Here is a 22,722-nt window from a genome sequence, read left to right on the forward strand (position 1 = left end):
AAAAAAAACAAACAGAGACCTTTGTTAATTGTTCTTATGGCAACAAGAAGCACGAGCTCAGAAGCTTTGACGACTACTCTGTCGAACTCAATCCAAGCTCTGGGTCGAGGCTTTGATGTGACTTCGGATATTAGGCTTCTGTATTGCAAAGGAGCACCTGGGTCAAGGCTTGTGAATTTGGATGAGAGTGGGGCTAAAGATCTTGCTGTTTCTGATGGGCTTGTGGTGCCAAATGTGCCTGCACTTATTGACTGCTCACCTGGGAAGAGAACCATTGGGAGTCCCTGTCTGTAGCTTCCATGAGGTGATTGCTGATCCAGTTTTTGTTCATGGGTTATGCCTTTTGTGTTGTAAAGTTTGGAACTTTAGTTTTTGGTAGATTAAAGTTTGGAACTTTGGATTGGTCTGGTGCTCAATTAGTGTTCTAGGTGTGTTTGGATTCATTGATTGTATGTTGGTTTGTTTTAGAAGTTTGTTTTGTTTCATGGTGAAGTGGGCTTGTTGATTTGCTTGGATTTTTGGTCTTGGCATTGGTTTATCATCCGAATTATGATTATGCTTGTTATGTTTCATTTGTTTCTGTGCTCCATCAACTTGTAGGTCTATTGAGCTTTTCCAGGATTCTTCTGGCTGCTTATGTCAGTTATGAAGCTTTGGTTCGGTATTGGGTTTGCTAGGATTTAAGATTATGTGCTAAAAGTTAGTGTCTCTGTTTGCTTTCAAGTTTTCTAATGTAATAGTGAAGTACAATCTTTCTTTGCTGTGGTTTTGTGGTCTAATGGGTCGGTTTGCACTTCATGTTTTTGTGCTCTGTTTGGGTTTCTAGGATCTTTACCACTGTTACTTTGCGTAGTTTAGCATATATGTTGTCAAATTCATACGGTTGTGTTTGTGTCATTGAATTGCTTATAAATGTAATTCATGCGGTCTAATATCAATGCATCATCTAAGCATTAAAAAAGATTGATTCTTTCTCTTCCGGGATTCTGACCTCAAATGCTTTCCTTTGGAATTGCAGATGGCAGAATACTTTAATAAGAAATCAGGCTATCAACCCGGATTCTCCTGGGAAGCTTCAATGCCATGTTTAATTTCACCGGTTCTTGGCAAGTTGATGCAGCATCGACTAAATCCCTTGCTATGGTTGGATACTTTATTCCCCTATACAAAGTTAACTTAGAAACAGAAAATTTGGTTTTGCGTGATGAAATCAAGTGTGCTGTTCCATACTCTTGGGATCCTGCTGCCTTGGCAAGGTAAACAACTGTATATGTATATTTGGTAGATTCATTGTACTTCAAACCTGACAGGTTTTTAGTCCTTTTTTTTTTTAACAAAGTTCTAATCCTCTTCGTAAAACACTTGTATAAATTAAGCATATATACATAACCCAATTTTAACAGACAATATGATTTGGTAGTGCGTTGAGTGATCACTTGGTGTAACAACTTCTCATTTCATATATTTTTTTCAAACTTCTTTTCATCAATAGGTGATAATAATACATTTGAAGAGCTTGATGATGTCAAATTAGATGCTCATAGAAATAGCGAGGTACTTGATCTTAAAGCGGTCTGTACTTTGTGCAGATGTGTATTCCTAAAGGGATACTCGGAACCATTATACTAGAAGGGAGTAGAAGCTTAGTGGTTTGCATTCTGTGAAATTCCTTATGCTGGGTACTTCTTGCAGATATAATTACTAGTGAAATATTTTTGGAAATGGTGTCCCATTAGTTCATATTGAATAGATTAAGGTTCTCCAAACTGCAATATCTATGTACAGATTAGTACCAACTACCAAGTGTTTCTCTTAATAGATAACTAAGATGATATCAGTCTAGAAAGAACCTCTTTAACACACTATTTGTTTTGTTTTTGTCTTGTTCAATTTATATATTTATTTAGTTTTATTCTCCAGCTGACATGTTTTCTTGATCATATTCAGTTTCATTGAGAACTTTGGTACACATATGGTCATATCTGTGACAATTGGTGGGAGAGATGTGGTCTATATCAGGCAGCACCAGTCATCTCCTTTATCATTATCGGATATTCGGAGTTATGTGAAAGACATCGGTGATGATAGGTTTCTTGAATCAAAAGGCCATTTAAGTGCTGGCCCCTTAAAATACAAGGACAAGGTTTGTGTCATATGCATTTCTTTTGTGTGTGTGGTCTTACTAAGGAGATTTAATTTTCTAGCCTCCACTGTTTTTAACTTTCATATAATCGATTTATTGAATCTGTTATTATTCTAGTGTGGGAGGTCATAAGCATCCACTGTAACATTGATTTTCGGTGGAATGAAAAAGACAAATGTCAAGTTCCAGTTGAAGAAAATGTCGCTTCTCCAATTTGAAGTTACCGTTCGTTGTTCTTACCATTTACATAGGTGCACCTAGGTGGCAAGGTCCAGAGGAGCAAGACAGTCGTTGGTTTGAGCCAATCAAGTGGAAGAACTTCTCGCACGTCAGCACTGCACCAATAGAGCACGTAGAGATTTCTATTGGTGACCTCTCTGGGGTTCACATTGTCACAGGCACTCAGCTTGGTGTTTGGGATTTTGGCGCCAAAAATGTTTTGCACCTCAAACTCCTCTTTTCAAATGTACCAGGCTGCGCATTTGACGGTCTGTGTGGGATCACAGTCCCGCCACCCCTTCTTCTGCACAGAGGCCTGATGGTTCTTCTTCGTCACATTCAAATAACAGAAACTCTGAGGACAAAAAGGAGAAACTAGCAAAGTTAGTAGACTTGACAGAAATGTCAAAGGGGCCTCAAGATACTCCTGGATATTGGTTAGTCACAGGAGCTAAGCTTGGAGTGGACAAGGGAAAGATTGTTTTGCGTGTAGAATACTCCTTGCTAAACTACTGATCCTCAGGCCCTTTTTAGAGGTAAATTGTAGGCTTTACACTGAAACTTAAAGTAGTCGATCATTCTTTGCTCATGCAATTCCTGAGTTCTTTCCTGTACATTTTGTCTCTGTCATCTTCAGTTGATGCTCACCTCATCATTTATCTGCGGGCTTTTCTTCTAGAATTGGTAGAGATTTTTTCTTTCTTTAATCAGACAGACAATTTTGATGTGTTGTTGAATAATTATATATTCTTCAATTATATATAAACCCTTTCCCAGTGACATCAATGCTTATGTATGTTCAATAATCATATAAACTAAACTTTGTTTGATGATGCACTGCTTCCTTCTTTCATGTCTGTTTCATTGGTTTGAATGCATACCAAGTTATCAAATTGGACAAATACTGAAGGAACATTTTTGCAGCTATTATATTAATCCTATCAACTTGTTAGAGAATCCAACTTGACTTTTTGATTAGCTTCAACAAAGTTATGAACCATTATACAGATCGAGAAGTAAACTTTTTTTGTGTGAAGTACTTGCGATCAATGAGACGAAGGTAACTTCAGCTTGGTGATGAAAACTATGAACTTGTGGTAAAGCTCTTTGCTTGTGAAGTGAGACAATAGTAACTACAGTTGAGTGATGAGTACTATGCACTTGTCTCTCTTAAACAAACCCAGAGAGAAGAGAGAATGTCACTTTCACTCAACTGGAATGGACGTTGGATTAGTTCCACCAGAAGCAAAAACATAGTTTAAGCCGTCTGGAAACTTCTTTGTTTGCTCCCAACTTTCAGCGTACACAACACCAATGTCAATCCAGTGTTACATGATGAATGCTATTTACTTGTTCCAACGGAATGGAATATATGCTTACACAGCAACTCTGCATTTCACAATCGATTAAGCGTTCGAAAAGTTGGCTGTAACTGACAACTGGGATTTTACAGAAAGATCATACAGTCATGTACAAATATTTATTAACCTTGAGGATTTGGGAAGTTCTTCATGGCTCCAGTTGCAACTGGGGAAGGCAGATTGAGACTCAATCAACCTCTTTTTTACGTATGACAGTATGACTTGGATCTCAGTATGACAGTGTTGGATTTTGAGGTAGTTTGTCAGCTTTCTGTTTTAATAAGCTCATTTCCAGAATAACAACAGAGAAGTCCTTTTTCATGTTGAGCTAATAATCACCACGTTAAACCGCAAAGCTCTATCAGACATGACATTTGCATTAACAAACTAGGGTATGTGACTACGTGAAAACTATGTTGCTGTGATCCTGATCTGTAAACAATTGCTGCAAAAAGCGACTGGTAAGTTGCTAGTGTCCAAAAGCAAAGGTTCTCTAAGAGCAAAGACAGGCTTGGTGTTCAGATGCTTTTGGAATTGGGTGAATGCACAGACTCTTCTTCTTGTAATTTTTCTGGTGTAACATTTTCTAGAATTAGATCATGAAAAGTACTCGTGCTTTTGGAATACGCTCAACTGGTACTCTGACTACTTCATCCCTACCCCGTCTACTTTTCTTTTCCTTCCAATCAATTAGTCCATTCTTCTGCTCAATTTTGCTGCATGATTGTATATAGCTAGCTTCTGTTTTTCCTGTGTGGACAGGAAACTATATATGAACCCTATGCCCCTAGATGTAGGAAATGCTGCAATTTTGATAGTGTGAACTTGCAGATGGTAACTAAAATGGCAAATCTTTAGATGGTGAAAAACTATGAACTTGCAGCTGGAAACTATGAACCCTGAAATGGCAAATCTTGCAAAGCTAAGATGGTGAAAAACTGTTAATTTGGCAATCCTATCACAAAAGACCTTTACCAAGTGATTGAAATTTCTTCAATTCACTATGATTAGGGACAACAACTGGAGCTAGTTTCCGCCATTCCCTGAGTCTACACTCAGCAAACAAATATCCAAGTATATATCTAGCAATTTTATTTTCAGTAATTCAAATATAGCGTGCTTTGTCATGTTCCAGTTCATTGTTCAAAAAATAACCTCGGTTCTAATCAATGCAACGAAAATATCATTTTACCTTTCATAGATGTTTAGGCGTCTTCAACGTCTTGTGTATATAAATACACCAAAATGAGTTTCGCGAATTTAAATATATCTTCTGAAAATTTTACTCTTCGATACTCTCGTGTATGAAAAATCGAAACTTTTCTAAGAATAAGGTGCAAACTGAGGCTTGGAGGCTACATGATGTAAACCAAGCCATTAACATCTATTCACCTAAGAACAAAGCTAGACAATAGACATTCTAACTTGTATACAAACACAGTGGCAGACACAATTTGCTAAACATCAATGGCCAATATGATAATTGTTTCTTTTCTTAGTAAAGGTTAAAGGAGTAGCTCTCACTCTGCCGTAGTCGTACATGTTTCCTCTTGTCCAATCTTTGACAATGTCATTCGAATCTCTCTCATTTCAAGTCGGCAACGTTACTTATAGCAAAACATGCACCAGCATTCCAACAAAACTCGAGGGCATTCTGGCCAACACAAATATTAATGGTCTCTCGTCATCAATTTACATAGTTCCCAAAATCATCTCTTCATTATTAACGCCTTATATATACAAACCTAAGTTTCATTTAGACTCTCATTCATTTCCTCAAAGCATATAACTCGCTTCTGCTTAAGCACCTTTAGCCTAGCTCAAGATATCTCCTTGTAGCTATGGAGATGGTAAGTTTAACTAAAATGAAGCTTCATGTTATGTTTTCGATTTTGATTTTACTAATGGGTAATCTTTACTGCCTTCTCAGGAGAAGAAGATTGAGTTTGTTGAAGGCAAGGTGGATTGGAAGGGAAGGGCAGCTGTGAAACAAAAACATGGAGGAATGAGAACTGCTTTTCTGATACTTGGTAAGTTATGAAACTCAAATTTTAAAGACTGTATATAGAATGACCGGCATAGCTAATTTTCACTAACAATGTGTGTACTGCAGCAACATTTGGTTTTGAGAACATGGCGACTCTGGCTCTGGCGGTGAACTTGGTTACATACTTCAATGGGGTGATGCATTTTGAAATATCTGATGCCGCTAACCAGCTTACCAACTTCGCCGGAACAGGTTATATTCTCTCCATTGCTATGGCCATCGTTGCAGACAGCTTTCTCGGCCGTTTCAAAACCCTTCTCATTTCAGCATCCTTCGAGTTCTTGGTAAGCGAAAAAAAAAACTCAAACTTCACTCCATGATGTGTCCATGCTCTATGCAATCAAATTTTGGATATGTTCCTTGACATAATTTATTTCTAACATTGTTCAGGGGCTAGCATTACTAACTGTGCAAGCTCACTATCCAAAGCTCCAGCCACCAATCTGTAATGTGTTTGATCCAACTGCTTCTTGCGAGAAAGTTAGTGGTGGCAATGCTGCTTTGCTTTTCATTGCTCTCTACATGTTGGCAGCCGGAGCTGCAGGAGTCAAGGCTACCTTGCCATCACATGGTGCTGATCAATTCGAAGAAAAAGATCCAAAAGAGGCGCAGCAGATGTCTAGCTTCTTCAACATGCTCTTACTAGCAGTATGTTTGGGTGGTGTGGTCAGCCTAACACTAATTGTGTGGATCCAAGACAACAGAGGATGGGATTGGGGATTTGGGATTTCTACAATCGCCATGTTCTTGGGTGTGGTCGTCTTCTTTTCAGGATTGCCTATGTACCGGATACAAGCTGTTCAAGGAACTAGTGCCTTAATCGAAACCATACAGGTTTGTTTTCATGTCACATACAATAATTTTTCTACTATGTGATGAGATAAATAAACACATAGTTATACATAAACAATGTCATGAACCTCGACGAAATAAGGAGTATTTATTCAAATAGGAGAAATAAAGTAACGAGAGGGAGAACTAAATCAAACATTTTTGACAACAACAACAACAAGAACGAAAATTAGGAAGATGAAGTATATGTGATATGATCATATGATATATATATTTTTCTATATGTTTAGTTTGGCTTAGGTATGCAAAATCTTGTTTCTTTTCTTTTCAATTAGTTGTTAGTTAGAGGGAATCTTAGAGGGAGAAGACGGCTCCAAGAAGCTATATGCTTAAATTTGGAAGCACTCATGTACTGTTTCTTCAGACCAATGACTTACATCACAAGTAACTAACTGCTTCTCCATGTCCTTTTACAGGTGTATGTTGCCGCAATCCGCAACAGAAATCTCACTCTTCCTTCTGACCCTTCAGATCTCTATGAGATAGACACAGACAAGGAAGCATCAATTGAAGAAGAATTCCTACCTCACAGACCCGTTTTCGGCTTCTTGGACAAGGCAGCAGTTAAACGAGGGCAAAATGATAACCGTGAGTCTGTAAACCCATGGAAGCTTTGCAGAGTCACTCAAGTCGAAAATGCAAAGATATTACTAGGCATGGTGCCCATATTCCTCTGCACAATTATAATGACTCTTTGCTTAGCTCAACTCCAAACCTTTTCCATCCAACAAGGCGTAACCATGGACACCAGTGTCACCAAACACTTCAAAATCCCACCAGCCTCACTCCCCATCATCCCCATTATGTTCCTCGTCATCATAATCCCAGTCTACGACAGAATCTTTGTTCCCTTGGCCAGCAAATTCACAGGCATTCCTTCCGGAATCACCCATCTACAGCGCATAGGCGTCGGCCTAGTCCTCTCCTGTGTCTCCATGGGGGTGGCTGGAATCATGGAAGTCAAGAGAAAAGACGTGGCGAGAGACCACAACATGCTGGATGCAATCCCAGTTCTGCAGCCACTGCCCATCAGCACATTCTGGCTGTCATTCCAGTACTTCATTTTCGGCATTGCTGACATGTTCACCTACGTTGGTCTACTTGAGTTTTTCTACTCTGAAGCACCAAAAGGGCTCAAGTCGATCTCGACTTGCTTCCTGTGGAGCTCAATGGCACTCGGGTACTTCTTCAGCACAGTGTTGGTTAAGATTGTGAATGCAGCAACACATGGGAGCAATGGGGGATGGTTGGCTGGGAACAACATCAACAGGAACCACTTGAACCTTTTCTATTGGTTGCTTTCAGGGATGAGCTTCTTAAACTTCTTCGTCTATCTGTTTGTTTCAAGGAGGTACAAGTATAGGCCAGGGAGTCCCATGCTGCTCACAAAAGAGGACAAGGAGGATGAGCTCTAAGAGCTTAGGCTATAAGAAAGAGGAATTTTATCATATATGTGGTTGTTTGATATGTAATGGGTGCAAATTAGATTCTTTTCAATTATATAATTCAAGTATAAGTTTGTTTCCTTTAAGCTAGTAATTGTAACTAATTAATTTCTGGTGTCCAATGTAAAATTATGAATCTATGATGAGAAAGTTTCAGTTCAAAAGCATAAGCAGATAGTTTCAGCATTTCATGAATCTAGCTAACACAATCAAGTTAGGAGAGGAAGAGTTGAATGAGCAAAGAAAGTAGTATATGGTACAAAAAAAGGGGAACCTGTCAGACAGCCAAGCGACCACCCCAGACTTGGATGAACCAAGCTGAGAACGATCATCTACAGCCATGGTGACCCGAGGATCACCGGCCGTTAATCACGCTCTGATCACATGGCTTTGCTTCATCCACCAGGTTTAGATTCCTGTCTCCTTAGAAGTCAAGGATACAGAGGTACGATCCTATAGAACAGATCCTGTTCAAGTAAGGTCGTGAACTGTCTGCACGTGCATCCTTAGTTAAACGCCTGTGTTATTCCCTTTTCTCTGATGTGGGAGCCTTCCTTCACTAGCTTAACAACTCTGGGAGCTGATAGTTGTCTCTAGACTCGATCATACAGAAGCACAAAGAAAACACCAGCATCTTTCCTCATTTATCAAACACAATCAGATACCAAAGTCTTGAAACTAGCATTCAAATGATTGAAACATTTCTTTTATCTAAATCGAAAAACCATGAAAAAAGCCTAGTAGCTGCCATATAACAAAGAATGACTTTACTCCTATTCAGAACGGCCATCCCAAGGATACCTCAAATTCTCTGCGCTTTCCATCACAGCCATCATCGGTACCACCTCCACCATTCAAAGGGCACTCCCGCTGCCAATGTCCGGAGCGCCCACACTTGAAGCAGTCATCTTCCCAGTAAGAGCCTTTCCTTCCACCATATGAGTAAACAATGTGGCCTTTGCTCGAGCCCTCCCCTCCCACCTCCGGTTGGGAATTGTTTACGCGTCCACGCATTTCCTGATTAGCTGCAGAAGGGCAACCTTGGGCCAAATGTCCAGGGAGACCGCACTTGAAGCATTGATCATTTCGCGCAACTGATGATCTATCTCCTCCCCCATAGTTGCTCCACCCTGAGTACGCTTCCGTTCCCATTTTCGTACCATACATCATTTGATCACTTGCTGAACGACAATCTTTGGCCCAATGTCCTGGCAGACCACACTTGAAGCATTCATTTCGTGCCACGGATGTGTTGAGCGCTTTCCCGTAGTTGCTCCTCCCACCAGAAGAGTAGCCATGAGCTGAATTCTGAACAATAAACACAAACATTTTCAACAATGTTCAACAACAAAAGTATGAATGAGGGCAGATTCAAATGTACAAAGAAAACAGTAGAGATACAAATGGAATAGTATAACATCAGAGTCCACAACAATGAAGCTCTTTTTAGGCAGAGAATTATTAATTAAGAAAATCGAAACTATAAATAGAGTTACGGATAGAGGTATATATATACTTGTACATGCAGTTTGTATTACAATTTAGATATACGTACTTGTGTACATCTATAAGCTCTCTTCTCCCTCGCTTGCTTCCATCATGTTGTCTACTCTCATGATTTGGAAGCTCACTTTCTATACTAGTGTTTAGAGAACATTTTCAAAAACAACTAATCAAATCGAATATGATTTCCTCAACTAACCATTTCAAGCATATCATCATTAGACCATTTTTTGCGTTGAGATCATTACTGGAACATTAACTTACCAAAACGTATTGGATACTAGTACGTACTTACATGTCTAATTGTCTATAAAAGATCCAATTCAGTTGATTTTGAAGATACTCATCCATTCTTGACATTAGTAGTCTCAAACTAAACCCTCAAACCGAAGTAGTTGAAACTAAAAATCCATGTCTCCTTCAATTTGAAAACTTTAGGGTTCTATATATAGATATAAGCTTGTTCGCCAAAACACACCTCTAGGGCTCTAAATTTCACGCTGGTGTGTGTGAAAACCGAAACCTAAGAATGTCAATTTTCTAAGTAGAACATGTATAGACACAAATTGACACTGCAGTAAAACCTTTGGTATGGCCGGTGACTGTTGATCAATGAACTTATACAAACTGAAAAATCATTCTTAACTAGAAGATCGACGAACCAAAACTACTGAAACTACCTGATCATGAGCTGACATCGGCCTCCACTCTCTCCCTTTCTTGCTCTTCTGTAGAATGCGAATCTGCTTAAACAAAACCCTAAACTGATTACCACTAATGTTAATTAATTTATATATATTTTTTTTGATGACTTTAAATTATTTAATTTAATTAAACAAATATACAAAAATCAAAGATATATTTCGTGGAAACCAAACGAATTACCTTCCAGGTGTCACGACATCCACCAAAGCAGCCCAAGTATCCTCCATCTTCCCCATTTGGCTTCCACTTCACAGGCCTCAGCCACCTCACTCCCCCCATGCAAAGCTGCATGTCCACGCGGAGGCCTCAGACCCTACCGCCTCCCCACTCACCACTTCCTCAAAATCAGCTCTGACCTAAACCATTTCTAAGTACACTCCTCACTGATCACATCGACAACAAGAGCAAAAACAAGTTTTCGACGTCGAGATGGCCTCGAGTGACCAGAGACCGACTGCGAATCCAGTCCAAGGCGGCAGCGACGACTCCTTGGGGTCCTTGACGCCCGGGAAGCCGATGACGTTGGGGCAGCATGTGCTGGACAAAGGAGCGGAGATGATGCAGTCCCTAAAGCCGGTGAGCCAGATAAGCCAGCACGCGTGCACCTTCGCTCTCTACAGCCACGATCCCACGCGTCAGATCGAGACCCACCACTACGTCCACCGCCTCAACCAGGACTTCCTCCAGTGCGCCGTCTACGACTCTGACGGGTCACACGGCCGCCTCATCGGTACGTAGTGATCATAACCCTTTTTTTGGTTAAAGGATTCTGGTTGTTTATGTAGATGTAAATATGCATGCAGGTGTGGAATACATAGTATCTGATCGGATATTCGAGGCTTTGCCTCCGGAGGAGCAAAAGCTTTGGCACTCTCATGCTTATGAGATCAAATCGGGTCTTTGGGTCAATCCCCGCATCCCCGAGATGATCGGTAAGCCGGAGCTTGAAAATTTGGCCAAAACTTATGGCAAATTCTGGTGCACATGGCAGGTTGATAGAGGTATATGCTTTCGTTTTGTATTCATAAATCATAGTTAGGGCAAATTATTTTCCTACCAAAATCGGTTTTGCTTTTGGCACCCAATAGTGATTGAATTGTCGAGTATGATTAGGTGATAGGCTTCCAATGGGAGCACCTGCGTTGATGGTGTCACCTCAGCCAGTGAACTTGGGCCATGTGAAGCCGGAGCTGGTGGCGAGGAGGGATGCCATTTACAACATATCCACCGAGGCCATAAGCCACTCGAGATTGGAGATCGGGGAGCCGGAGTGGATCAATCCGCAGGCGGACTACTGGAAAAGTCACGGCAAGGGTTTTGCCGTCGACATTAAGAGCACCAAGATGTTGACGAGGGCACCCTTTCCTTAAATTCAACATGCATGCATTGCATGATTGGGGTACCAATTCAAGATGGACCTTGGAAAGAAACATGTGTGCGGTACTAATAAATTAGTGGGTACATGTATGTTTTTTTGTAAGGATCGAACTGTTTAGTCTCTGTGCAGTACTATTGTAAAGGCAAATATATAATGTTAATCTATAGCTCTTTTGTGTGTTTGTATAGGGAATTGGAAATTGCTTTGTTGACCTAATAAAAAAGAAATTGCTTTGTTGTTTATCAAGTGTTGTACCACCTCTTTTGTTTCACTGAAGATATGGTTGTCTCACTCAACCATGCAGCTGAGATACCATTTTTACCGTACAAGGTAGAAGCGGATTTCGCATTTGATTTAAATTACAAGCATTGGCCATAGCATTAACCAAAGGGTTATCATGCAAAAGCTAGCTTAAAGTATTCCGAGCATAACAGTACTCGGGGTGGAAAAGTTTGGCAGAAACGTTAGCTATTATTTTGTCTGCTACAGTGGCGGAGCCAAGGGGGGTTCAAATTTAATAATAGGGAACTAAATTTTCTACATGTGAAAATCTAAATTTATTTTAGTTAGCTATATGTGTTAAATGTAGTAGTTTTTCTTCATCATTTTTCACCGCTTGAAACTCCATTCAAAATCAATAAAAACCTATGAACAAAGAACTGAATAAAAGACTAATGTTGTTAAGAGAAAGTTTGTTTTTTGTAAGAGAAGTGGAGGGTACGAAAGTGACGTAAAATTTTCTTTCATTCCAAGCTAAAATTATATTTGTAAAGAAAAAAAAAGAAACAAAAACCATTAATTACCATGACCTAACTATAGTGATTGTATATTTCCTTCTATTAATCTGACCAATTAATGGTTAGTTTTTGATTAAGAACCAACGGTTAGTTACTTATAGTTGATCAAATGAATTAAATATCAATAATTTAGTATTCAAAAGTAGATATTCATCTTCCTGTCTTTCCATTTTTGCCATTACTCATCAAGTTGCACCAGGTATGTGGGGCTGTGTGATTGCCCGGGGGGGGGGGGGTGGGTGGTTCACTGAATGAAATGAAATAATTTTATTAAGCTTCTATCAACACATGAGAATCGATCTTCTACCAACACATCAGGGGGGATCCGAACCCCTTCGGGCCGTAACATGGTTCCGCCCCTGGTCTGCTGTATGTGTATAGCATACAAACTAATAAGGTGGTGTGTTTTATAAAATTTGTATGTCATGCATTAATGGACAATAGAATTTTTCATTATTCAGGGGATTAAATCGTTTTTATTTCTCTGACTAGTTATTTACTATACAAGTTGAAATTACAAGTCCTCCAGTTGTTTATAGGTAAGCATGTTCTAGGTTTTCTACCTAACTTGTAAACCCGTAAATACAAAAAGGGTAGTGAAGCCTGAATCTTTGATTGCAATAAACATCATACATATTATCTAAAATAATATCGTATCGTGAATTTTTACAAAGTACAAACTCTTTTAGAAACTAACACTTTATATTGACTTTATATGAGTCCCGTATGCTGATGTGATTGTTGGGCCTCAAACTTAAAAACTTTCACTCAAGCAAGCAACTGATTTGTTCATCCCTCATCGGTGTAAGTTTTCTTTTAGAAAAATTCGTCTGAATGGTATACGAACTTTTGCTTTTTATAAACTTTGGTATCAAGTTTTAAAAATATCAAATTGGTATCTCATGTTTCCATCCCGACCTAAAATTGGTATATTCGTATATATAATCATTAAGATGACTAATTTACCCTCAGAACAAAAAAAGATGACCAATTTACTATTTTTTTTTGAAGAAGGACAATAATCATTTTATTGATCACTGAATTGTAGGAATAAAACATAAACATAACAAACCCTCAAGGACAACGATAAAAGAGAGCTATACAAAACAACCTATATGACATAAGTCATTTTAATATTGTAAACCCTAAAGTAGGCACTGTGATCAATAATCGGAACTATCAGAATCATCTGACATAATTGAGATCCAAGAACCTTAGAACCATGAACTTAAGCCTAATGTACCCAGGCCCAAAAAGCCCAGGCCCAAAGGACCCAAGTCCATCGGCTCTAGGGCACCCAATTGGGCACCCACACTCTGATCCACACCGACCACTACCGCCGCTAACTCTGGCGGTCGGCCATGACGCCACCACCCCACCATCAGCCTGAGCCTAACCTCCCGACTAGCCTCAAAGGAAAACCTTCAGCCAAGCTCCCTTGCAGCCGCACCTCGAATAGTTGCCCTCAAAACAGTAGAGCAATGCCTCTGGCTAAAGTATCGCTCCGACCAACCCAAACGGAGATCCAATCCCTGGTTCGACCGCCAAAGTTTCCACCACCACCTAGCAAAGCCTTAGAACCACGCCAAAGGTCATAGAAGAATCGCCGAGTATCCTTTGTTCCTCGAAGCACCACGGCCTAACGAATCAAAAGTCGTCGAAACCGCCTCCTCTTCGCACCAGAAACCAGCCGACTTCCACACAATTCAAGAACCGCTGCCGAAGCCAGTCACTCTCGCCGCTGTCGTCGCTTCCCCTGCACTATGCCAACGAAACCCTAGGGTTTTGCCTCTCTCAACAACTCAGTCACCTGTCAATAGATTGTTGTTTCCTCCTTTTTTCTTAGTTTTTCTTTTTTGTTTTCATATTCTAATTTTCTTTTTTTGGCTTTTTATATTTTTAGGAACGTACAGAAAAAATTCATCGTCATTTTCTCTTTGTTAATAATTAGTTCTTCATCTCAATCATCCTTAAATGTCAACGGCAACAATAAAATCCTTGAGTGTCAGCAGAAACAACAAGGATTAATGAACTTCTGTATCTTTTCCCTCTTCAATCTTCTTCAAGTTTATAAAGGCCAACCCAAATCATCAAATTCCAAAACCTCTTCTAATATGTCTAGAATATGAAAACAAATAAAAAAGAAAAAAGAAAAAAAATGAACTTAAGGGTAAATTGGTCATCTTAATGGCTATACACGCCAATCTTAGATCGTTCTGATATTTTCAAAACTTGATATACTAAAGTTTATAAGAGCATCTCCAACAACTTCCCTATTTTCTTAATTTTATCAATTTGGGGAATATTAGGTTATTTTGTGGTCCAACAGCTTCCCCATCTCATTTTCCAAAATGGGGATGGAGAAGAAAGAGAAGCACTCATTCCCCAAATTTGCAGCAAACCCCAAAATTAAATTCTTCACGTGCTCCAACGAAAAGTTTACATGTATATAATATTTTATTGAGTATTTTATTGTTACAATAAAATATATATATTGTTCTAGGATATTCCATATGTGTGGCTTGACCTTATGCCATCAGGATATATAGTTAGAACATGACTATGTATTCTTTATCATTATCATATTAGTACTTTGTAATTCCCTATATAAAAGACTCATACCAATGAATAAAATAATTCTCTCACTAGATCTCTTTGTCTCTACTGTTTATATTTCATCACGTTATCATGCACTTTGTTCTAACCCTAGAACCAATAGCTCACCATTTGTTTTCCGAAACCCTAAAAAAGCGTTTTTCGGCTCCTATGTCCGACCGCGGCTGCCGACTGTTTTCCCGACTGCCAATCCCTTGGCCGCCGCCCGCCGACGATTTTTGGTTTCCTCCGACTACAATTTTCGACTTCTTCAAGTGTTTGAAGTTTCGGAATGTATGTTTTGAAACCCTAAACTTTTCCAAGTTTAATAACTTGGGGAGGATAAAGTCATTTCCTTCATTCTCCATCTCCATTCTATGCTTAGAATTTTGTGCGTGCAGGTAAAAATCCCAGAATTTTATTCTTGGGTCAAGAGTGTATTTATTTACTCTTGTTTTCTTGTCCGGCTTGTGTGTGATCAGCCCCGACCTTTCTCCGGATTGTGTTTGATCAATCCGAGGCCCTTTTCTGAATTGTGTGTGATCAATCCGTAGAACAAACCATTAAAAAGCGTCATTTATCACCTCTATAGAGTCTCATAAGAGATTGGTTTTGTATGCAAGAACAACGTAATATTCTGCTCATTTGAGTTTTGACGTACTCGATACCTAAGGCGAATCTTCGCTTGGTATCTGTGGAACCTTTCATTGGAAAAGACTAAACCACATGTTTTGACCTCCAAGCTAACAAACCTAGATGCCGAGATTTCATATCTCACTCGCTCAAAGTTTTGAAGCGCCACATCGACAAAAGCCTTCAATGACAATCTGTGCAAAAAGTAATGACCACAAAGTACTGTAGAATGCACTTATGGAGCGTTTTCTTGAAACGTCCATCTAACTTAACTTGTTGAGTCATTAAGTCAAGTGGATTGTTTACCACCTTATTTGACTACATATCATCGATGATATTCCATGGCATCCTGGTCCGTAATCTTTAGCGGATTCGATCATCATCAAGTTCTCTAGGCCTTCCAAGTTGGTTTGGAATTACCAACGAAACTTAATTTTGATCATACAATTGCAAATGAGAATTGTATATACGTTAATGCGATAAAAGTATTTGGGATTGTCCCCTAATGTGGGGCAACAATATGGATCATGGCAACGGCAGAAAACCCCTCGCCGATGTCTAGAAAAGAGGAGGAGGTGCCGCTAGCCCTAATGGCGACACTCCCGGTCTAGACACCAATTTGTCAAACCTACTCACGTCCGCTCATGACAATACAACCGTTGTGGATCTCCGGATCACTGGTTCAAGATTGTCAAGCTCTCGCTTAAATTGTGAATGCATACAAAAAGGTACGAAAAAATCAAAATGAGGACAAGAACGTTATCCTCATGATCATGGATGTCAAAGATTCGGCTCTATCTCTAGCTACCCTTGACTTTAACGTCATTGGCTAGACATTGATTTTCTTTCCAAGCTATATGTAATAAGATGTCATATTAATGTCCTTTGTTTATTCGAGACCTCGATATATACTCACATTAGCAATAATGAATGCCTTGAGAATTTTTTCGAAGTTATGAAACTATTCTTCTCTTATGGTTCGTATTGATTTACAAACAAGATTTAGATTTTTACATCGTCCTTAGAAGCATGGCATACTTACAATCTACATAGTTCTATTGTGCCATTTTGGTCTCTTCCAAGTGAAGATGACGCACGGCCTTGCATCCTCAAGGAGGATCGCCAACGTGTTTCCGATTAAGTCTTCTACCCTATAGCGGATTTTCCATCATCAATTGTTCAACTAGGCTCATCCAAGCTCAGTGTGATGTCTTAGAATTGTCCGAAATTAAGGAGATAATGGTTTCAAGTATGCCTTGCACTACCGACCCTCCACGGACATGCCTGGTCATACTGACTTGGAGTTACCGAAAGCTTTTGATTTTGGATCCCCATACGCTATTAAACCAATTTTCGTCATGTAAAAGACATTGAAGACTTATCAAACCGGACAATCATCAACATGATCGAATCCTCTAGTTCCTTTGAATGGACTTGATTTTGATCATATACACGTCTAGGGCTGCCTTCACGCGTCTAAGGCCGCCAAAGGGCCGCATTGACACACTAAGGGGTTGCCTTGACCCTCCTAGGGCCGCCTTGCCTTGACCCGCCTACGGCAGCCAAAAGGCCTCCTTGACCCACTAAGGGGTTGCCTTAACCCGTCTAAGGCTGCCAAGGGGCCGCTTTGACCCGCTAAGGGGCTGCCTTGACCTTTCTAGACCCTTCTAGGGCCGCCTTGGCCTGCTTTGGGCTGCCATGACCCGCCTTGGCCCATCTTGGGCCGCCTTGACCCGCCTTGACCTGTCTAGGGTTGCATTGACCCGCCTTGACCCGTCTAGGGCCACCAAGGGCCCGCTTTCACCGTCTAAAGCCGCCAAGGGGCCACATTCACCCGTTCAGGGTCTGCCTTGACCCGCCTTGGGCTGCCTTGACCCGTCTAGGGCGCCTTAGGCCTCATTGACCCGTCTAGGGCTGCCTTGACCCGCCTTGGACCGCCTTAACCCGCCTTGGACGGACTTGACCCACCTTGATCCGCCTTGGGCCGCTTTGACTCGCCTTGGGGCGCCTTGACCTGCCTTGACTCGCCTTGGGCCGCCTTAACCCGTCTAGGGCCGCCTTGACCCCCTTAGGCCGCCTTGACCCTCCTAGTGCTGCCAACAGGCTACCTTAACCCATTTAGGGCCGCTAAAGGGCCGTGTTCACCCGTCTAAGGCCGTTAAGGGGCCGCCTTGACCCGCTAAGGGTCTAGCTTCCTAGGCCCTCCTAGACCCGCCTAGGGCCACCAAGGGGTTGCTTTAACCCGCCAAGGGCCGCCATGATCCGTCTTGGGCCGCCATGATCCGTCTTGGGCCGCCTTGGTCCGCCCTGACCCGCCTTGGGCCACTTTGACCCATCTAGGGCCACTAAGGGGCTGCCTTGACCCACCAAGGGCCGTCAAGGGGTCGTCTTGACCCATTTAAGGCCACCAAGAGCCCGCCTTCAACCTTCCAAGGCCGCCAAGGGGACGCCTTCACCCATTAAGGGTCTGCCTTGACCCGTCTTGACCCATCTTGGGCCGCCTTGACCCGTCTAGGGCTGCGTTCGGCCGCATTGACCCGTTTAGGGCCTCCTTGACCCCCCTTGGCCCGCTTTGACCCCCCTTGGCCCGCCTTGACTCGCCAAAGGGCTGCCTTGACCTTCCAAGACCCGCCTTAACCAGCCAAGGGGATGCCTTGACCCGCCTTGGCCCACCTTAGGCCGCCTTGACCCATTTAGATCCGCCCAAGGCCGCCTTGACAATCCTACCAAAGTGTCAGGACCCACCCTGAATTTCACCCTGAAACTCGAAGTAAATCATGCGGGGTCCACCTCCAAGGAAAATTTACTAAAAATTCGACATAATCTACCTTGAAAATGGACAACCCTTACCTGAAAAATTCCAGATAGACACTTCTATTAAAATTCATCCATCCTCAACTCCTGGAGCCTTCCTGCTCCCCAAGTTCATCACATCTCCCAAATTAAAATACTAATCCAAAATAATCCCACAACCAACAACAAGGACATCCATTAATTTACTAATTGGATTATCAGAGCATATCTAAGAATGGAAAAAAAACAATGAATAATGAATAACCGGAGCAGCCTCTGATTATTTGACTATGCCTCGACCTCAAATTAACTTAGCCTGCAAACTGGGCATTTGAAACCGAAGGGCCAGGGGAAAGTAATTTTAAACGTTAGAGTGAGTGGACAAAAATAAATTAAATAATTTAACAAAAACGTAAATTTAATACTTTTCCACGTTTAAACCTTTAAATCTCGATGCACGCAACTTTGATAAACATTTAACTTCAAATCCATAATCTCATAAGAAAAGACAAATCAGTCCCGCTGGTTAATCAAATACAGAAATTTCGTCAGAAGAGATAAACCAGCCCCGCTGGTTAATCAAATACGTAACTGAGAAGAATAAAATTAGGGGAAGAGTTATCACCATGTAAAAAGAGCCTCCCAGGCTCGGGTCGATGCCTCCTAAGCTATAATAGCATCCCACACTAAGCGCTCAACTCACATATGATGAGGACAGCTAAATAAGGCTATAATAACGTCTCACGCTAAGCGCTCAACTCACATATGATGAGGACCGCTAATAAGACTAGCTAACTAATAAATATAAATACCGATCGGTTGCCTCCCAGGCTATAATAGCGTCCCACGCTAAGCGCTCTACTCACCTATGCTGAGGACCGCTAATAATGGTTAGCTAGCAATAATCAATATAAGCAACCCTATATTATGGTGACTAAAAACATACGAAGTTACTTAAATCCATTAAACTTCCCCAATAGCAAACGAATGGTACGGTTCCCAATCGTACTTGAAAATCATCATAAAAAATTATATTAAAACTCAATGACGTGTCTCACACGTCAAAACATTCTAAAATTTATAAATATAAGCGAGATTTCAATATCAAATATAAATCATAAATAATAATATCTCCACTTGAAAATACTCGCTAAAATATTCTCCAAGTCAAAACCATTATGCCTCAAATAAACAATTAAATTATGATGGAGAACTACCGAAAATCCCATTTTCAGTAATCATTTATAAATCTCAAAGTCATCAAAATAAAACCGATAATATTTTTAATCCGGAGTCATAAAGAATATCAAAACTCAAATACCAACTTTATAACCCGAGCTCAAATCCATAAATCATGACCAACACTTAATCAATGCTTCAAACTCAAGAAATTCAAGACCATAACATAAACCGAAATTTTAATATAAGCTCGGTAAATAAAGTAATAAATTATAAAATCTTGCATGCTTATTTATTAAAATCAAAGTGTCCACTCACAGTATTAGGTTTAAGCTTTCCATTGCTAAGAACACTCCTTTAGTGCCACCTCCAAATATCTAAGTCCTTGAGTCAATCTCTTGACCATAAGCTGTAGGAAAAATCGGTCAAACCGAACTTTAAAATAACCAAATGTCTCGTCTTCTTTCCTAGTTTGACTAGGGTTTCCTGGGTTGACCAGGATTGACCAACTAATGCTCAACGTTTTCCGATTCAACCTTTGACTTAACAATTCGATCCAATTTCCACTATACGTTCTATTAACTGGTAGACACTTAGGCCTCGCTTAATAATTCGTTTTCACTATACGTTCTATTAACCGGTAGACACTTAGGTCTCGCTTAATAATTCGTTTTGGTGGACTTTGATTTTTATTAAAAAAACTAATGTAATTTTGTTAACTCAAAACATATGAACCACTTTAATCTGGAAAACCACCAAATTACTAAGGGCACCCAAAAAGAGTTTCCATAAATGGGAAGTTTCTATAAAAGGAAAGTTTCCTAAAATGGCAAGTTTCCTAACTTAGCAAGTCTTCCGATTACAACCTGAATTTTCCCTTTTTGGAACTACAATACGAATTAGAAAGAATGACCTCGAAAACTACCTCACAGGCTCCTATCAGAAAAACTGCCTTCACCGGAATCCGGTGAGGGATTCCGGTAATATTCTGCCGGAAAATGGCCATGTCCTCCCCATAACTTCGATTCACCTAGTTATCGACAACCAACCAAATAGCTAAATCAAACACCAACCAAACACAACATAACAACAACAACACCGTAGCTTCACAATGTTAGAGATTGAGCCTTACCATCTGCTCACCCAACACACGCATCCAAGAGCTCCTCCTTACTAACACTAAACTTGCAGGACTTCCAAACATCCCCAGCTGTTGCCTTAGTCGCCACCTCCACCGAGACAGCACCATATCACCTCAGGTTCTCTCTAGCCAAACACACCAAGCCTTTGCCTTGGTCCAGTTTGACGACCGCAGCTCCACAAGTCACTTCAATGTCCCACCGGACTCCTCACTAGGCTTCAAGGACTCACCAAAACCCGAAACACTCGCCAGAACTACCGAACGCAGGTCGTTGGAGCTGGGAGCTCAAAACCCAGAAAAGAGAAGGAAAGGGATTTTTCAGATTAGGGTCTGATTTTATGAAACAAAGGCACAGAGATGAAGAGAAGAGAGAGGTGAACCGTGACATACCATCGACGCCCGATGAACTCCAAGGAAAACGCTGGAAACCGGTGAATACAGTTGAGCTCCCTTCAATCGATTACCACCGAATCGAGTTGCAAATGATGATCTATAAACTGGGTCTTGTAGAGAAGAAGGAGATGAAGAGATCGATGGTGGTCTCATCACCAAGGGTGGCCGGACGGCGCCACTCCGACGTGCATCGCCGGAGACCTTAAAAGAAGAATTTGACATTTCCAGAAAAACTCGCAAATAAGCTCAAGTGTTAACTTACTAAGTTACCGAGCACGGTTAAATTTCTCAGTAACTTGTAGTATACCCAGTAAATAGGTAAAATTGGGTACGGGGCGTTACACAAAAGGCCGCCTTTACTCTTCTAGGCCCTCCCAGGCCGCCTTGACCCGCTTTGAACATCCTAGGGCCGCCAAGAAACCGTCTTAACCCATCTAGGGGTACCGAGAGGCCGCCTTGACACAGCTAAGGCCGTCAAGGGGTCGCCTGGACCCTCCTAGACCCTCGTACGGCCCACCTTGACCCACCTTGGCTAGCTTTGGGTTGCCTAGACCCGCCTTGTGCTACTTTGGCCCGCCTTGTCACGTCTAGGGCCACCTTGACCCGCCATGGGCTATCTTGACCCGCTTTGGTCCGCCTTAACCCTCCTTGGCCTGCCTTGGGTGACCTTGACCTATTTAGGGCCGCCTAGACCCGCCTTAGGCCGCTTTGACCCTCCTAAACCCACCTTGACCTGCCAAGAGTCTGCCTTGACCCGCCTTGGCCCATCTTGGGCCGCCTTAACCCGCTTTAGGCCGCCCTGATCCGCCTTTGGCCGCTTAGACCTACCAAGGGGACACGTTCACCCGTCTAAGGCCGCCAAGGGACCGTCTTGACCGGTTAAGGGGCTGCCTTGACCATCCTAGACCCTCCTAGGGCTGCCTTAACCTGTCTAGCCTTGACCCGCCTATGGCAGCTAAGGGGCCGTCGAGACCTGCTAAATGGCTACCTTCACCCGTCTAAAGCCGCTAAGGGGCTGCCTTGACCCTCCTTGACCCACCCTTTACCTGTCTTGGCCTGCTTTAGGCGGCGTTGACCTTCCTTGGGCTGCCTTGACCCGTCTTCGCCAACTTTGGGCCGCCTTGACACGTTTAGCGCCACCTTGACCCGCCTTGCACTGTCTTGACCAATCTTAACCCTTTTTGGTCCGCCTTAACCCTCCTTGATCCGCCTTGGGCTGCCTTGACCCGCCTTGGCTTGCCTTGGGCCGCTTTAACTGTCCAGGGCCGCCTTGACCCGCCCCCGCCTTAGGCTGCCTTGGCCTACCTTGACCCGTCTAGAGCCGCCTTGACCCGCTTTAGGCCACCTTGATCCGTCTTTGGCTGCCTTGGCCCGCCTTGACCCGTCTAGGGCCACCAAGGGGCCACCTTTACCCACCCTAACCCATCTTGACCTGCCTTGACACGCCTTGGCCTGCTTTGGGCTGCCTTTACCGCCTTGGCCTGCTTTGGGTTGCCTTGACCCGCCTTGGGCTGCCATGACCCACCTTGGGCCGCCTT

At 41.8% G+C, this 22,722-nt stretch overlaps 2 protein-coding genes and 1 pseudogene across 4 annotated transcripts in view; all 3 read left to right on the forward strand.

Annotated features, from left to right (window-relative positions):
- Positions 1 to 2,878, forward strand: part of LOC101296847 — a 5,147-nt pseudogene extending 2,269 nt beyond the window's left edge. The window contains exons 3-6 of the transcript XR_184356.1: positions 16 to 304; positions 1,019 to 1,256; positions 1,948 to 2,247; positions 2,339 to 2,878. The product of XR_184356.1 is annotated as an MACPF domain-containing protein CAD1-like (transcript). The remainder of the gene's footprint in view (positions 1 to 15; positions 305 to 1,018; positions 1,257 to 1,947; positions 2,248 to 2,338) is intronic.
- A 2,686-nt stretch (positions 2,879 to 5,564) lies between these two features.
- On the forward strand, positions 5,565 to 8,226 carry LOC101297128 (nitrate transporter 1.2-like). Its single transcript, XM_004295361.1, has 5 exons — positions 5,565 to 5,573; positions 5,654 to 5,753; positions 5,837 to 6,054; positions 6,161 to 6,604; positions 7,039 to 8,226. Exons 1-5 carry the CDS (start codon positions 5,565 to 5,567, stop codon positions 8,035 to 8,037), a joined length of 1,770 nt encoding a protein of 589 aa, XP_004295409.1. The 3' UTR covers positions 8,038 to 8,226.
- A 2,299-nt stretch (positions 8,227 to 10,525) lies between these two features.
- Positions 10,526 to 11,871, forward strand: LOC101301654. 2 transcript variants are annotated; one of them, XM_004293592.1, is made up of 3 exons: positions 10,526 to 11,005; positions 11,079 to 11,276; positions 11,389 to 11,871. In XM_004293592.1, the coding sequence occupies exons 1-3, from the start codon at positions 10,705 to 10,707 to the stop codon at positions 11,643 to 11,645; spliced, it is 756 nt and encodes a 251-aa protein (XP_004293640.1). In that variant the 5' UTR covers positions 10,526 to 10,704; the 3' UTR covers positions 11,646 to 11,871. The 2 variants fall into 2 exon arrangements, with proteins under 2 accessions (XP_004293640.1, XP_004293641.1); XM_004293593.1 differs by having other exon boundaries at positions 11,094 to 11,276.
- Positions 11,872 to 22,722: the final 10,851 nt, after the last annotated feature.

The sequence above is a fragment of the Fragaria vesca genome, linkage group LG3 (genome assembly GCF_000184155.1).
Source record: "Fragaria vesca subsp. vesca linkage group LG3, FraVesHawaii_1.0, whole genome shotgun sequence".
Lineage (NCBI taxonomy): Eukaryota > Viridiplantae > Streptophyta > Magnoliopsida > Rosales > Rosaceae > Fragaria > Fragaria vesca.